Source organism: Pleurodeles waltl, chromosome 6 (genome assembly GCF_031143425.1).
Source record: "Pleurodeles waltl isolate 20211129_DDA chromosome 6, aPleWal1.hap1.20221129, whole genome shotgun sequence".
NCBI classification, from domain to species: Eukaryota; Metazoa; Chordata; class Amphibia; order Caudata; family Salamandridae; genus Pleurodeles; species Pleurodeles waltl.
Genome location: NC_090445.1, coordinates 1,068,231,793 through 1,068,249,359, shown reverse-complemented (window position 1 = coordinate 1,068,249,359; position 17,567 = coordinate 1,068,231,793). Strand labels below are relative to the sequence as shown.

The window sequence follows — 17,567 nt, the reverse complement described above, 5'->3', positions numbered from 1 at the left end:
TTGGGTCTTCAAGGCCTTGCTCCGCCCGGGTCTGGCCGGCGAGCTCCGGGGCCTGCCACAGGCCGCCCACCCTCGTATTGTCACTGCCCTGGCCCTCGGTGGTGAGATGGGTCACCGGATCGCGTCCTTAGGACCGCCAGGGAGTCCGGCCCTCTGCAGGCCCACGCACTCCGCGCGTCTCCAATCTGCCCCGTCGCTGCGTGCCCCTAGCCCACGGCACGGCCTTAAGCCGCGGGCACCGAGGGCTGGAGCTCTTCTTCTCGGCTGCTGGGAAACGCGAGCCGATCCATCCATGGGGCCTGGGCCCCTATCACTGCAGGGCGCCGCCACTTACTGCTGCGCGGCACCCCAGTAGGTATCGCTGCTCCGCGGTGGTCTCCGGCCTGCTCCCAACAAGCTGCTGGCGTCGGAACCACCAGGCCGGCTTCGGCCGCTGATCTCACTGCGGCTCGAATCGAGGGTGTCTTCCTCCGATCGCGGCTGCGGGCCCTCACGGAGGTGGGGGCTCGACGAGAAGGCTAGTTTCCTTTTTAAGAGCACTTTGGATTAAGACACGTACGGCAAAGAAATAAGCAGTCACATCTCATCTAGGCTTCTATGATTCCGCAACATGACAAGTGGACAATTACATGAAGAGACTTTTTATCCACCACGGTGAAAATCATAAATATTTTATTGCCTGGAAGAAATCGTTGGAATTAAAGAGAAAAAAAACCTTATAAATATAGGTGCTACCGCCAAAAAACTTTTAGTCCTGAAGATGACACTCTAATTAGTTCTTGATAGGGTCGAAACGTTGACTACTAAAATGTGGTTTAGCATATAACGTGACTTCAAGACACCTGGAATGAAGGGGTCCCTTTTTAAGCTCGCTGTTTTGTTTTGTTTTTTAACCACATTATTGTAAATATTGTATCAAACACTCTTTCACTTTAATTTTCACTATTATCACTGCACTGCGTCGTTACAATTTGGGAGCACCTTAGGTTTGTGATCCATAAATGGAATATATTTTGTTAAGAATCATCAAAATAAAAAGCAATATATATTGATTTAATGATGGTATGTTTGCTTGTGAATAACTCCTTAACACACAGTTAAAAGGTGCTGTGGAAGTGTAGGCTTATACTTCTCCCTGAGGACCGAAGAATTTTGATATTTGATTTAATTACCCAGGTCTAAGGGTTACTTGGGTTTGCCTCATTTGGTAAAATAACATGTTCATAGGTCATTGCATAGCTCCTAGATAAGTTGTTATATTACATACTTATGAATCCCTGCTTTTGTTTTATATCACACTGATAAAATGTTTTATTAGCATAAATATTTCGCTATTCAAAAATTGAGGAAAGATAAATGTTAGAAAAGTACACTTTTTAATTGACTTCAAATATTACAAATCTTGAAAATCTGTGTTTTTACAATACTACCTTTCTTCTCACATTACACCCATTATTATATTCATTGAACATATATTCCTTTACTTATCTATTTTTACTCTAGTCATACTGTACTAGAGAAAATTAAAGAAAAATAAATAAAATAAAATCTGTAGATAAAGTTCAAATTATAAATAAGTAAATTAAAGTAAAAAATGAATAAATTAAAGAAAAAGAAAAATGTGTGTGTGTGTATATATATATATATATAAAGAATTATAAATAAAAATAATATACATTTACTCTTGTAAGCTTTACTTTGTTTAGCCATCACCCTAAGTCATGTCTCCATCTATCCTCCACCCCACTCTGACTCATCCTAAAGCCATTCTACTACTTTCATCTCCAAAATAACCCTGCCCAAGCTCTTCCCTCCTCTCCCACGTCTAGCTCACCCCAAACCTCAGTTTACTACCATTATTCCCAAACAACCCTACTAAACTCTCTCTCATTTCTCACCTTTTACTCATCCTAGACCCATCATGCTACTATGATTAACAATTAACACTCCTGAATTCTTCCCTCCTCTATCCCTCCATTACTCTAGTCAATCCAGCTAACAAACTCACATATCCTCTGCTCAAATTAACTCATAATAATACTAAAACTGCACTCATGTTTCCCTATACTAATCCACCACAAATTCCTCTTGGGTTCTGGAGTGGCGTGCTACTCGCTGAAAAGCGCTTTGACGCCTTGTCAGGGGTAGTAAGCGCAATATAAATACTATTACAATTACTCGAGGATGGTAAAATGTTGGAAGTGTGTGAGGAGAGTGTTTTTTGTGTGTGTGGTTGTGTAATGTATGGATTCGATTGTTTCAATGTGTGTAGTTTCGGTTGACTTGAGGGACTTTCTTTGGCATCTCTTTAGCTACCTGGCTGGCCTTCTCCACTAACTTGATATCTCCTCTGGATCATTTCCCTGTGGAATTACTCTTTGCTGTCTCTTCTCAAGTTGTAGAAGAACAAGCTTGAAGTGGCAAACCAGTCATTTTAAACATCAAGCTCGGTTTTTCCAGTCTTGTACCTTTAACAAGCTACAACAGGGATTCCATAATGTCCACTTGTTTCAGTGTTATGAAAGCATTTACAAAATGGTTTCTTTAAGGTTTGTGCATCAGACAGACAAACTGATTGTTAATCCTGTTATACTCCACTAAATATGATCAGGAGAGAGCCAGTGCATTGTGCTGCGTCACTTCAGCCTCAGCAAAGCTGATTATTAAATCATAACCTTCTCTTGAGAACAAACAGTGAGTTCTTGTACTTTTGATTTAGGTTATAACTTGAGTTTATGAAAAGGAGAATATCTGGAATTGATTGGATCATTTAAAATGTACTGTTGCCTAAATGTGAGAAATGTAATTAGTGCGTCTCTGCTGATCTTGTTGATACAGATATTGTGTCTGTTTATTGCCACGTGCTTGCAACTTGCTGACAGGATCCCTGACGCAGCCTTTCTATCTTTTTTGGGGTCGGTCTATTCAGGCTCTAAATATGATATTAGGAACATGCGGCGCTAAACACAACCCGTAGACATGGGGAGTTTAGATTCAGCCTTTGAGACAGGCATTGAAAGAGCCACAAAACAATGCTTTCTTTATATGTGCCTCGAAGTGGAAGATGGGAATTGTATTGTATTGTAATACAATTTATATAGGGCTTACTACCCCTGACGAGGCGCTGAATCGCTTTTCGGCGAGTAGCACGCTACTCCGGAACCCAACAAGAATTAGTGATGGATTAGTATAGGGAAATAGTACAGTTTTAGTATTATTATGAGTTAATTCGAGCCACGGATATGAGAGTTTGTTAGTTAGATTGACTGGAGTAATGGAGGGGTGGAGGAGGAAGGAATCCAAAAGTGTTCATTGGAAGTATATGGTAATAGGATTTAGGCTTGGGATGAGTAAAATATGGGAAAAGACCGACACAGGAGTAGTTAAAGGAAAAACAATTATATAATGTCGCTGTGGTGCAGTTCTAGGTCACACAGGGGTACACGAGCTGCCAATGTGTCTCGTATAAGTGGAGCTTGTCGATCAGGGGACAATCTTGTGCCAAACCACCACACACACAGTTATCATTACATGCCACCGGTGCTGCATGCCACAAGAGGCACTCATTGTGTGCTTGGTACTTGTTGGGTGGCCGCGTCTGTGTCACTCCAGCGCTTCTAGGGGATCTCCTCAACGCCTTCCCTCAAACGAGAGGCAGTTCATTTAAATTACGGAAATTAATAACCGGGACAGAAGCCAGGGGGCAGCAAATTGCTTTGCCTTCCCTGAATCTTCATGGTGTCTTTTAATGAAGGGATGGGGACAGGAGACTCTGGGCCTTGGCAACAGTGTGTTTTTCGGGCAGACGCAGGAGCTGCAGACAATATTGGAAGTACTTCGGGCAAAGTATGATTTCTCTCCCCTCCCCGGCCTCTTTACGTAGTTGTAATGCTCATTTTACAGCTACTTTACTCCGCATTGTTCCAAAGCGCTCCGAAACCTCTTCTGTATGGCTCATCCTTTATAAATGTGATAATAAAAAAAGCAAAAGTGAGGGGGTACCGTCTGCCTGCTTCACGTGTCGTCTTTTGCAGAGAAGTACTCAAAGTAAGTTAACATGTCTGCCTAATAAGATACTTTCTCTCAGTTGTGATCAGTTTATTCTAGTCTGACAAGATACTTGTAATAATAATGGAGTGGATGCAAATCTAATGCTTATTGGGAAAGATGTGCAGTTTCGATCTATGATTACATGTGCTGAAACCTGGGTTTGATTATTTTGAAACCAACGGCAGGCATTTTGTTGAAACGTAAACCACGAGTAGATTCCTCCTTAACTGAACGTATGGCCCACATTTCGCTGGGACATTTCCAAACTAGCCTCTTAACCAATTGAGACCATAGGAGGAGAACCCCCCTCAAAACCCACTGAGGATGGGGGTCGTTCAAGTGCGCTGTGTTAACCAGTCCTTGAGCAGGCCACATGGCTTTAGTGAATCAGTAGTACCGCAGCTCTGTTGTTAGTGAGGGAGGCATGAAGGCCTGCATCCTAATCATTATTCATAGTGGCACTAGAAGGGCTACTTTGCCTTTTTTTTTATTTTTATTTTTTACTTGCGTGCATTGGGGCCTTGGGAACGGTTTTTGTGCGACTGTCCTGTGCCCAGGACATCACAGTGCAACCAGATGTGATGCTGGCTTAATGTACGTAAGTCGTTTTTTGATATAGTGAAAAATGTAAGCTATGGGACAAGCAAATGCGAAGCCAATAGATGGCGCTTATATGAGATTTGTCATTGTTTTTTAGCCATGTTGTATAGCAGCGTGGCCACTGCAATGTGGCTCAAAGCACAAATAGTAAAAGCTCTATGACATGGCCATATTGACCCATGTCAGAAGGCTTTCAGCTTTACTTTGTCATGTTGGCTAGCGGCCACGCTGCTATGCAACATGCCTTAAAAAAAACAACAAAAAAAACAATGACAAAAACAATAGATCTCGAATAGGCAAGACCTATTGGCTTTGCCATTGTTTTTTTTTTTTCCTTTTTTCTGCTGTGACGTTCTTCCTTTTCTGAGTTTGGACAATCGTTCTGAAAGTTTTGGTTTTATTCTTCAAGGAATGTGACTATAATTCGCTAGCTGTTCAAAGCAGTCATTTATTGTGACTACATCTGCTGCTCATAATTCTGTATACAGTTAATTCAGATGTTATTGGATGTTCTTACCCTTTATTGCTTACTACCGATCAAAGCAATTGGTGCCTCAGGCGTGTGGTGCCTTAATGGGATGTGCCTTTCGTGCCGTAAACTGCGTATTTTGGTAAAGTTACGGTGATTAGACGTCTTGGGGACTGTCAGTAAACTCATTTGACTATGCCTTACCTTCGTTTGTACAGTGCTCTTTTTTTGTAAGCACACCAAGGTCTTGGGATTGCCATTCTATCGTGCATGATTCAGAGTAGGGTTTCACTCTTTCTGCCTATATTCCTTAACTCGCTGTGCTGCAGAATTCCTCGAGGACCAGTTCAACCGGGCCTTGACGAACGGATTTTCCCACCGCCCACTGTCTCCGCCGTTTACAGCACCGTGAGTATTCCTTTGTGTTGGGCATTAATCTTGTTTTGCATGTTCCTGCGGTCTCTGTCGCGGAATGTGTCAGGATGTCCTTACTATTCAGTATTGTTCACTGTCCACATAGACCTTTAATGTGCAAAATTATCTTTATAACATTCTGCATTTGTTTTGATTAAAGTGCATCGAAGCACTTACCGTGGACGCTATATTTCTGCCACCTTAGGGACAATAAAAATTGTCTATTGTGTTTTATTTTTGTGCAGTAACCTTTATAAGACAGACGTGCATTTGATGAGGGTGCCTTAAGTCATACTTAGTTGGTTTTCTTGCCAAGTAAACTTAATTCCACGTCCAGTCCACCCTTGTGTAGTGATGGTATTTAGCAGTTTCTTCTTCACTTTTATCGAGGTCAGTCAGTCGTATTTATTTATTGTAGCCAGAGAAACAGATTTATTCCCACTAGACAGTTAGACAGAGCTCTACATAAATGTAATTGAAACGGCTAAAATCCAGTCTTGGTTGTACGTGCATTGTAGCAAGCAACTTTAGAACATTCTTGGAAAGTTTCTGTAGGGAAAAAAACAGATGGTAGTTTCAGAGCAAATTTGATAAATCTATATTGAAGCGATTATGTTGTTGTGCTTTAGAGATTAGGGGCCATGAGTACAGAATTTAGGGATTACAATTTCCTACTTGCGATACTTAGCTAATCGCAGTTAGGAAATCGCAATTCCTTATGCACAAAAACATATACATTTTAAATAGATTCCTAATGGGTCACAAACTGACCTTCCTCATGAATATTAATGAGGTAGGTTGCAGTTTGCAACCCATTTAGAATTGCAGCCGTCACATGGTAGCCTGCTGAGGTCTGCAATGAATGCCATATACTGAACTTGATATGCAGATTTACTGCTCATACAACCGGGACGCAATCCCTTCAAATATGAAACAATCAGAACACCCTTTATCCTTCAAAATGGGAACATTTAAATATTCCGTTCAATACAAATTGCTGCCAATTAAACAATTAAATCAGTTAGACATATGCGTATAAATGGAAGTAAAATGTTCTACTTTCTTTAGTGCACTGATAATACGTTAGCTCATAACAACGTCATTGACATTTTCCATGCTCCACTCCAGTTCATTACGGGCACTACATTGCCCTTTATCTGGGAAAAAGCTGAAAGAAGTGAAGGGCCAGTAGCATTAAGAGGGAACCCAAACATGGTGGACCACATAGTTTCTTAAACGAAATACTTTATACATTTGAGCAACCTAAAACACAACATGGGCAAGTTATGGTTTCGAAATCTAGAACTCTTAACAGAAGAAAGAAATTGATACCAACAGGAAGAGGGATTGTGTCCCAGCTGTCTGCAAAGCAAGTCAGCAATTATTTTTATATGCAGCCCGTTTTCCTTAAAGGAAAACATGATGCATATCAAAAAATAAAATGAAATGTTTGATTAATTTTTTAGGAGTAGACATTGGTCTGTGGGACTCACTGCTTTCCCTTAAAACATATTTGTTATAACATTTACAAAGAGGAAAGGATTCCTAGGGGGACCCATTGTTACCACTTCCTTTGTGGTGTCTGTAAAATATGAATGTCTTGCAACCGTAGTTTGGTTGCAAAACATTCATATATACCACTGCTACTCTGTATTTCGAATGGCTGTCCCATCCAAATACTGAATCGCTAACACAAATTGCGATTCGGTAACCTGTTACCAAATGACAATTTGTGCCATTGTACATTTAAATAAAAAGCATTTTTGTAGTCCCAAACAGCACGATTCTGTGAACAACCCGTTTCCACCTGCAAAAATGCTTTATTTACGCATGTAAGAATGTCCTTTGAATTAAACTTGCTCACTGTGCAATTAAGCCACACTTTCCGAGGGGGTGTCATGACATGGGGGTTGTGGAGGTAGGAACAAAAGCCAAAGAAGATAGCAAAGAAGCACAAAGAGAAACTGTGAAACAATCTTACCCGCCTAGAATTTGCAAACACAATAGGCTGGCTAATAAATAATTTAAAAAAAGGTTAAATGTATTGATGTACATCAAGATCCCCTTCTCCAACTGTTAGACCAGACCAGATCATTTTCGGCTGCTTTTATAGCAACTTGTTCTGCAGTTGCTTTTCGAGGGTAACAGTGAGTGTAATTCGGTGGCTGACCTTGCACTGTCTTAGTTGGGAATTACTTGGCACTGTGCTAGGCAGTAATCCACGTATGATAGTGTGCAATACAATCACATGTACGTGGTATCACATTGCAAGTGCTGAAGAAGTAGTAGGAGGGCTTGCGGTGATGTGAATTACAGGATTTAGCGCAAGAGTAACAGTTTGCTCTTCATCATGGGTTCTTTATTAATATCCACGATCACTAAATATCTTTACAAAACGACGACTCTCTGAAAATTATCCTTTAAACTAACCAGAATAAATCTAGACTTAATTAATCAACTGAAGTTTTTTAGCCTCTTTAATGTACTGTTAAAAAAAGACACACAAATAAACGATCCGATGTAGTCGGAAAATAATTTACTCCGAGTTCCAAAATGCAGTGTTACAGTCCTCATTAGACGTCCTTGCTTGGTGGTGCAAGAATCCTTGGACCCTGGGCCAAGAATCCTTGGACCCTGGGCCATTAACCCTTTAATGAAGCCCATTTGTGAAAAGTAATTCTATGTCAGGACCGGAGGCTCAGATTATGCTGTCTCTTCCTTTGTTGAACTTTCACAGCAGCCAATAACAAACTTATAAAGAGAAAAACTACATTTCCCAAGAGACACATGTTACCATGTCACATGCACCAATCACATATCGTGACCTAACACCATAAATACTCTGACCCCCAACGTCGTATCCTCTTACTTTGCTGCTTCGCAGCAGATAAGTGCCATTTTCTCTATTCTTACATGTTTTATGTCTTTAATACGGTTATTTGATATTGTATGATAAAAAATTTAGCGTTGCGATTTTGCACGCTTTAAGGCTTTGTATTTTATTCTTCTGCCCGCGTTTTGTTTACATTAGTGGAGCGGGAGCGGGAACACTGCGCACAGTCTGTTTTCTTTATCAATTGTATTTTGCCCGACGCGTGCATTTTTACGAGCCAATCTGTTCCCTAGAGGTTTCCCATGCAGATCGGCTCGTGATTACAGCGCGCTAGGGCAATTCTGTTTGAGAAGAACCTACAGGCTGAAAAAGTGTGTCCCTGACGCCCAGATAATAGATTATCTGGGTTGTAAAATATTAATAGGCTTTGCCTAGAGTGATTGTCAGGCAGCTCCCTCCACTCAATATATAAGGGGTTGTTTTTTTCTTTCTGTTGCCTGTGAGGGTTTTTTTCACTCCCCCTAGATATTTTATTACTGGCATACTTATTGCAATGGCGCAATGGAGTGAGGATAATGACAATCAACTTGAGGTTAATTTGGTTGAGGCACTCGACTAGAGTGCAACAGTCAGTAAATGATGCCTTGGTGAGAGCGTGAGGTCCCTTTTCAGGGCAATTGCTAGAATACGCTCACTCTCAAGGCTGGGTGCCGGATATGTCTCCTACTACCCCTGAAGGGAGCAACCCTCAAGTAGCCTCCAAATCTAAGGCTAAAACTAAGAATCTGACAAACGAAGATCCCTCTGAGGACATACATGCGGATGTTTTTGCTAAACTGTGCAAGAAGCGTATTGCTGAGCATAATTACAGCACCTTGAATAATTCCTCCACTTCGGGAGACTCCTCTGATCTAGATACGGATGACCTTATCTCGCCAATCCCCAGTAAGAAGGCTAAAAAGCATTCCACTTGTCATTTGTTAGATTTCGACCCCCTCAGAAATCGTTCACCCGAGGTCCTCTAACTGGCTTCCATCTGCAGAAGTGGCGCAGTACATACATGATAACCTTAGGAAAAGTTATGACAAGGAAGTTCGTACTCACCTCAAGACCGAATGTCCTAGACCTGATTTAGAAAATGACGTAGCAGACACTCCAGAGATTGATCCGACCATGGTTACCTTTCTGAAAAAGTTTTCCAAAGATCCTAAAAAAGGTTTGGATAGCTCTTGGCGTTCATGTCTGGATAAACTGCTAGACATGTCAGGCCCCCTGACAAAAATCCTGGATTTAGCGGCAGTGTCAAAAGAATCAGGCATACCAGTAGATACAGATGTCTTACTGGGTTGGGCTCAACGTGCGTTATGCCAATTAGGTAATACCAACTGCGCCATTTCAGCAGAGCGCAGAAAATCTATTCTCATGCGCATGGATCCGAAACTGGTGGATTTAGCAGCATCTGAAGCAGGTCCTGTTGCTGAGGGCCTCTTATTTGGATCTTCTTTTATTAAAGAATTAGCGAAATTTTGTTCCACTTTTTCCACCCTCGACCAAGCACAGTTGTCCCTTAAAGTTTTTAGGAGAGGCCTTTTTGTCAGGGCCGGACGTTATGGTGGACGAATGTCTGGCCGGGGATCCTTTGCAAGTCCCCAAAATTATTATCCAAGAGGACGAGGTAACTGGTCAGGTGACCAATTGGATGCCACCTTCTACCCCACTAGATCCAGAGGACAACAAGGAGCAATCCAGGACGCCTCCTATGCTGGTAAGTCTCATTCACCCTTCTCAGGTTATTCTTGGGGGAAGAGTAGGTCTGTGTGCACAGAATTGGAGAAGGATTTCTGGGGATCCTTGGGTTCTTGAGACGGTATCAGGTTTTCATCTGGAGTTCATCAGTACTCCACGTCAGTTGGCCCCTCCTCTTCAAATGAATTTTTCCCTAGAAAGTCAGAAATTTATAGATTCAGAAGTGCAAACGCTTTTAGACAAAGGTGCTGTAGTTTTTTTTCAACCCCTCACCCAGCTGGTTTTTGCAATCCCATTTTTGTTGTAGACAAAAAAGGGGGAGGTCATCGCCTGGTCCTGAATTTGAAAGACTTCAATTCTTGGATTGTGTACAGACACTTCAAGATGGAGGGGATTCACATGTTAAGAGATATCTTAATAGAAAGAGACTGGATGGTAAGATTAGATCTAAAAGATGCGTACCTATCAATTCAAATTTTTCCTCCACACAGGAGATTCCTCCAATTCCAATGGAAGGCTCAATGTTTGGAGTTCACAGCTCTCCCATTCGGCCTATCCTCAGCACTGTGGTGCTTCACGAAGTTGTTGAGACCGGCAGTGGAGACTTTGAGAACCAAAGGGGTTCGCTTGATCATTTATCTGGACAACACCTTATTGATGGCCCAGGACCCAACAGCTTTACAGACCCATTTGAATTGGACAATCAATCTATTACAGGAATTGGGTTTCCTTATCAATGCGCAAAAGTCATTGTTGAATCCAACTCAAGTGATAGTTTTTTGGGTTTCAAGATCGATTCGCTACAAGCTCAGTTGATTCTTCCCTCGTTAAAGATTCGCAATATAAAGAGGGAATTGAGGTCAACCCTATCCAGTCCGACTATCTCTTTAAGAAGCATTGCTCAATTGGTGGGTCTGTTAGCTTCATCCATTCAGGCAATCTTCCCGGGTCCTCTTCACTATCGGGCTCTGCAAAGATTGAAAATCAAATATCTGAGACAGGGTTGGAGTTACTCAACCTTGATCCCGTTGTCCACGGAGGTCAGGCAAGAGATACAATGGTGGCTTCACCACATGGAAGCTTGGAATGGCAGAGCCATATTCGGGTCCCAACCAGAGGTGGTGATAGAATCAGACGCCAGTCAATGGGGTTGGGGAGCCCGTTGCGGATTGGTGGTGACTGGGGGCCGCTGGTCCTTGACAGAACAATCCCTTCACATCAATTGTTTGGAGCTCCTAGCGGGATCGTTTGCGATAAAGAGCTTATCCCCCCTCAAGACAGACTGCTGCATTCTGCTAAGGATGGACAATATATCAGCAGTGAGATATGTCAACAAGTTAGGGGGAACGGAATCCAGAGTTCTAGCAGAAATAGCCAAGGAATTCTGGTACTATTGTTTGAACCACAGATTAGTAATCATCGCAGAGTATTTACGGGGAGCGCAGAACGCTGTTGCGGACTGGAACTCCAGGTATCTGACGGATACCAGCGATTGGAGGTTAGATCCAATAATCTTTCTACAGATAATGCGTGCTCATCCATTAGTGTGTGTTAGTTCTTGCTTTCGAGCTGGTCTTTTCATCACATTTACTTGTTCTTAGTGTGCTCTCCTTCACCCAGTAAAGAGATGTTTTCTGTAGAACGGTCTGGGTATTCAAGATGTTTGAAATCTTCACCAGCCCATGCGCGTGTGACATGAGATTTGTTTAGTGTTGTCAGATTTTTTTTTTTCAATTGCTCGCTTATTCTGTTTTAATTTGAATAAAGTATATGGCTTAATCTTCCCATTTGTATTTATCATGTGAAATAAGTATTTGCCTGCATCTTTGCTGATGCTGCCTGTCGATCTATGTAGTAATCTGTTTAACATGAATAAGTTTGCACTTTTCTTTCTTCGACAGGTTTTAAAGAAATATTTTCTACAAAACCTGCTGAAGTTTAACATTTCGTGCTAACCAAGCCCCAACAATTGGTCCCAAAATGCGTGCATGCTAACACTCGATTCAGGTGGAGATTTTCAATGTGTTTTTTAAGCTTTTCCTAGCTTGGAAAATCGACATATTCAATGACGTTTCCAGCGTGTCCCTCCAAATCTCACTCTTGTATTTTCCAAATGGAACCTGGTATGTCAGTATGTTATCTTTAATTCTTGTTTGCGGTTAGGATTTTCAAAGCTGGCTAACTGCTTTCAAAAGAGTGTTAAATGTTTTTTTTCTCCAAACTTCCAGAACGGTAGCAGATTAGTTTTGGAATTGAACGGTTAACTTCATGTCAGCATTTTTTGTAGTACTAAATTCAGTAAAATGTACCAGAAACAGTCTTAATCACAAGTAGTAAATCTTTGGCAGATGGGTTAGTTCATGCCCACAGGAGCATTTATGTATCTGTTGGTCCCCAGGTCATAGGTCTAAATCCTACATCTAGGGGAAGCATGCACAACAAAAAAAACGTAACTACGTAAACTTTCTGGTAAGCTACTTGGTGCCCCACTAACTAAACTTCCCCATACTTCCGGAGAAAATGTAAATTCTGATAGAGCTATCTAGCTGCAGATTTCTCACTTTTTGCATATTTCCCAGGCCATGTAAAAAGTCAGGTTAAGGTACACATAGTTACTTTTTAATCGGATCGGATTGGGTTTAAACAAGAAATGTTGTGACATCACATGAGTGGATATTATAATGTGTATGTATTTATGAAGGTATCCATGAAAGAGAACTGGGAATACATGGATCCAATATATCCTGTCCGTTCACACTCCCAAATCACATTGAAGAAACATTGTGGATATCAAGAGAGACGTTTCCCCTTATAAATTAATTTACATGCCGTCTGTGAGCCAGTAACAAGTTTCTCATGTCAATTTTGCTCTACCCTGTTACTAAACTCGATTTGATCTTTTCGCTGTAGTAATAAATGTGAATGTACATGTCCGATGGCATATGTTGCTGCAGATACACATGTTTAGCACAGTCCGCTGCCTGGTGTTGGGCTCGGAGTATTACAAGTTGTTTTTCTTCGAAGAAGTCTTTTTTGGTCACGGGACCGAAGGACTCCTCCCTCTTCGGCTCCATTGCGCATGGGCGTCGACTCCATCTTAGATTGTTTTTTTCCGCTGTCGGGTTCGGACGTATTCCTTTTCGCTCCGTGTTTCGGTTCGGAAAGTTAGTCAGAATCTCGGAAGAAAGCGTCGGTATTGTTCCGTTCGGTATCGGGATAGTTAGGTACATCGACACCGATCATCGGAAGACTTTGGGGTAGCTTCGATCCCCCATCGGGGCCTGGTCGGCCCGACCGCGTGCGACATCGAAGCCGATGGAACGGACCTCGTTCCGTTTCTGCCCAAAATGTCACAGTAAGTATCCGTATACAGATCAGCACTTGGTCTGTAACTTGTGCTTGTCCCCCGAGCACAAGGAGGATACCTGTGAGGCCTGTCGAGCCTTCCAGTCCAGAAAAACACTCCGGGACCGAAGAGCCAGGCGTCTACAAATGGCGTCCACGCCGACAAAACAACGTTTCGACGACGAAGAGGAAACATTCTCGGTTCCGGAATCAGAATCCGGAGACTCTGACGTCGAACAACAAACAGTGAGTAAGACGTTGAAAATAAAAACCATCGAAAAAACAAAAGCCCAGGGGACGCCACTGCCAACAGGCCATGGCTCGACCCATAAAACCGGCGAGCCGTCGAAGGCGCCGAAAAAGGGCACGCCCATAGCGAAGACACCCGACTCCGGTCGAGGGACCGCCATGGAGCAACCTCGGAGCCGAGATAGCGGCTCCGAGAAGCAAAAACAAGATGCCGGCACCGAAAAACATCGGCACCGAGACACACTGCCGAAAGCCACGAAAATTCAGTCGGTACCGAAGCCGAAAAAAGATTCTCTCTCGGCACCGAAAAGTTCCACACCTCCTTCCTACACAGAGGAACAAGGAATAAGTGGCCAGATGCACAGATTTGGACAAGAGCTCCAAAGTGTAGAATCAGACTACACACAAAAGAGACACAGGGACATCCAACAAGACACAGGGAAGATATCAACCCTTCCCCCAATAATGAGAAAAAGAAGGATCGGATTTCTCAAGGATGACGCACAACCACAAGCCAAAGTGGTTAAAAAAGTCACGCCTCCGCCCTCTCCACCACAACAGGCATCGCCGGCACAAACTCCGCCACAAATGCACTCACCAGCGCAAACTACTATAAGTCAAGATAATCAGGATCAAGACCTATACGACACCCCAGTGCCGGACAATGATCCCGATTCATACCCCACAAAGCCGTCACCGCCAGAGGACAGCACCTCATACTCGCAACTGGTGGCTAGGGCAGCAGAATTCCACAACGTCCAACTGCATTCCGATCCTATAGAGGATGATTTTTTATTTAACACCCTCTCGGCTACACATAGCCAATATCAATGTCTCCCAATGCTACCAGGGATGTTACGGCACGCAAAACAAATTTTGAAGAGCCCGTAAAATCAAGAGCCATCACCCCAAGGGTGGATAAGAAATACAAACCACCACCCACAGACCCAGTGTTTATTACTTCGCAGTTACCACCTGACTCCGTAGTAGTAGGGGCAGCTCGCAAAAGAGCAAATTCCCATACATCTGGCGACGCCCCACCTCCGGACAAAGAAAGCCGAAAATTTGATGCAGCAGGAAAAAGAGTAGCATCACAGGCAGCCAACCAGTGGCGCATCGCAAATTCGCAAGCGCTGCTAGCCCGATATGACCGCGCACACTGGGATGAGATGCAACTTCTCATAGACCATCTTCCCCAGGAATACCTGAAAAGGGCGCAGCAAATAGTTGAAGAGGGACAAACGATCTCAAACAATCAAATACGCTCTTCAATGGACGCAGCTGATACTGCAGCGAGAACAGTCAACACTGCTGTCACCATAAGGAGACACGCTTGGCTCCGCACTTCAGGGTTCAAACCTGAAATCCAGCAGGCTGTCCTTAATATGCCCTTCAACGAGAAACAACTTTTTGGCCCTGAAGTGGACACAGCCATTGAAAAACTTAAAAAGGACACGGACACGGCCAAAGCCATGGGCGCACTCTACTCCCTGCAGAGCAGAGGCTCTTTTAGAAAAACTCCATTTAGAGGGGGGTTTCGTGGCCAACCCACAGACACCACCAGCCAACAAACAAGAACCACACCATATCAGGGTTCATTCCAAAGAGGAGGTTTCAGGGGATATAGAGGGGGTCAATTCCCAAGGAGTAGGGGAAGATTCCAGACTCCAAAAACACCTCCACCTAAACAGTGACTTTCAAGTCACACAACCCCTTCACTCAACACCAGTGGGGGGAAGACTAAGCCAATTCTACCAATCTTGGCAGCAGATTACAACAGACAATTGGGTATTAGCAATAATCCAACATGGCTATTGCATAGAATTCCACAAATTCCCACCAAACATCCCTCCAAAAACACGCAAAATGTCACCACAACATTTAGAACTTTTAGGACTAGAAGTTCAAGCACTACTGCAAAAAGATGCAATAGAGTTAGTACCAGTACAACAAAAAAACACAGGAATTTACTCCCTGTACTTTCTAATTCCAAAAAAAGACAAAACATTAAGACCAATATTAGATCTCAGGACACTAAATACCTACATCATATCGGACCACTTTCACATGGTCACACTACAAGACATCATTCCACTGCTCAAACAGCAAGATTACATGACCACATTAGACCTAAAAGATGCGTACTTTCATATACCGATACACCCTTCTCACAGAAAGTACCTAAGGTTCGTATTCAAAGGAATACATTACCAATTCAAGGTGTTGCCATTCGGAATAACAACTGCACCAAGAGTATTCACAAAATGTCTAGCAGTAGTAGCAGCACATATCAGGAGACAACAAATACATGTGTTTCCTTACCTAGACGATTGGCTAATCAAGACCAACACAGTAAGAAAGTGCACAAACAACACCACATATGTCATACAAACCCTTCACAAACTGGGTTTCTCCATCAACTATACAAAGTCACACCTCGAACCGTGTCAGACACAACAATATCTAGGGGCAACCATCAACACATCAAAAGGAATTGCCACTCCAAGTCCACAAAGAGTTCAAGCATTCCACAAGGTAATAAGTGCTATGTTTCCAAACCAAAAGATACAAGCAAAATTTGTGCTAAAACTTCTAGGCATGATGTCATCATGCATAGCCATTGTCCCAAACGCAAGACTACACATGCGACCCTTACAACAGTGCCTAGCATCACAATGGTCACAAGCACAGGGTCAACTTCTAGATCTGGTGTTGGTAGACCGCCAAACATACCTCTCGCTTCTATGGTGGAACAGCAACAATTTAAACAAAGGGCGGACATTTCAGGACCCAGTGCCTCAATACGTTATAACAACAGATGCTTCCATGACAGGGTGGGGAGCACACCTCAATCACCACAGCATTCAAGGACAATGGGACGTACACCAAACAAAATTTCATATAAATTACCTAGAATTGTTAGCAGTATTTCTAGCGTTAAAAGCCTTTCAACCCATCATAACACACAAATACTTTCTTGTCAAAACAGACAACATGACGACAATGTATTATTTAAACAAACAAGGAGGAACACACTCAACACAATTGTGTCTCCTAACACAAAAAATATGGCAGTGGGCGATTCACAACCACATTCGCCTAATAGCACAATTTATTCCAGGGATCCAAAACCAACTAGCAGACAACCTTTCGCGAGATCACCAACAAGTCCACGAATGGGAAATTCACCCCCAAGTTCTGAACAATTACTTTCAAATTTGGGAAACACCCCAGATAGATTTGTTCGCAACAAAAGAAAACGCAAAATGCCAAAACTTCGCATCCAGGTACCCACACCGCGAATCACAAGGCAATGCTCTATGGATGAGTTGGTCAGGGATATTTGCATACGCTTTTCCCCCCTCTCCCTCTCCTTCCATATCTAGTAAACAAATTGAGTCAAAACCAACTCAAACTCATACTGATAGCACCCACATGGGCAAGACAACCTTGGTATACAACTCTACTAGACCTTTCACTAGTACCGCATGTCAAACTACCCAACAGACCAGATCTGTTAACACAACACAAACAACAGATCAGGCATCCAAACCCAGCATCATTGAATCTAGCAATTTGGCTCCTGAAATCCTGGAATTCGGACACTTAGACCTCACACAAGAATGTATGGAGGTCATAAAACAAGCTAGAAAAGCTTCCACTAGACACTGCTATGCATCTAAGTGGAAAAGATTTGTTTGCTACTGCCATACCAATCAAATCCAACCATTGCATGCCTCTACAAAGGACATAGTGGGATACTTACTACATTTGCAAAAAGCAAACCTCGCTTTTTCATCTATAAAAATACACCTCGCAGCAATATCTGCTTACCTACAAACTACTCATTCATCGTCTCTA

The 17,567-nt window shown here is 42.6% G+C and overlaps 1 protein-coding gene across 13 annotated transcripts in view; it reads left to right on the top strand.

Annotated features, from left to right (window-relative positions):
* Positions 1-17,567, top strand: part of EIF4G3 (eukaryotic translation initiation factor 4 gamma 3) — a 906,783-nt gene that overhangs the window by 91,810 nt on the left and 797,406 nt on the right. For all 13 annotated transcript variants that reach the window (XM_069240075.1, XM_069240074.1, XM_069240071.1 and 10 more), the window contains exon 2: positions 5,449-5,527. In XM_069240075.1, coding sequence (XP_069096176.1) covers positions 5,449-5,527 — 79 coding nt within the window. The remainder of the gene's footprint in view (positions 1-5,448; positions 5,528-17,567) is intronic.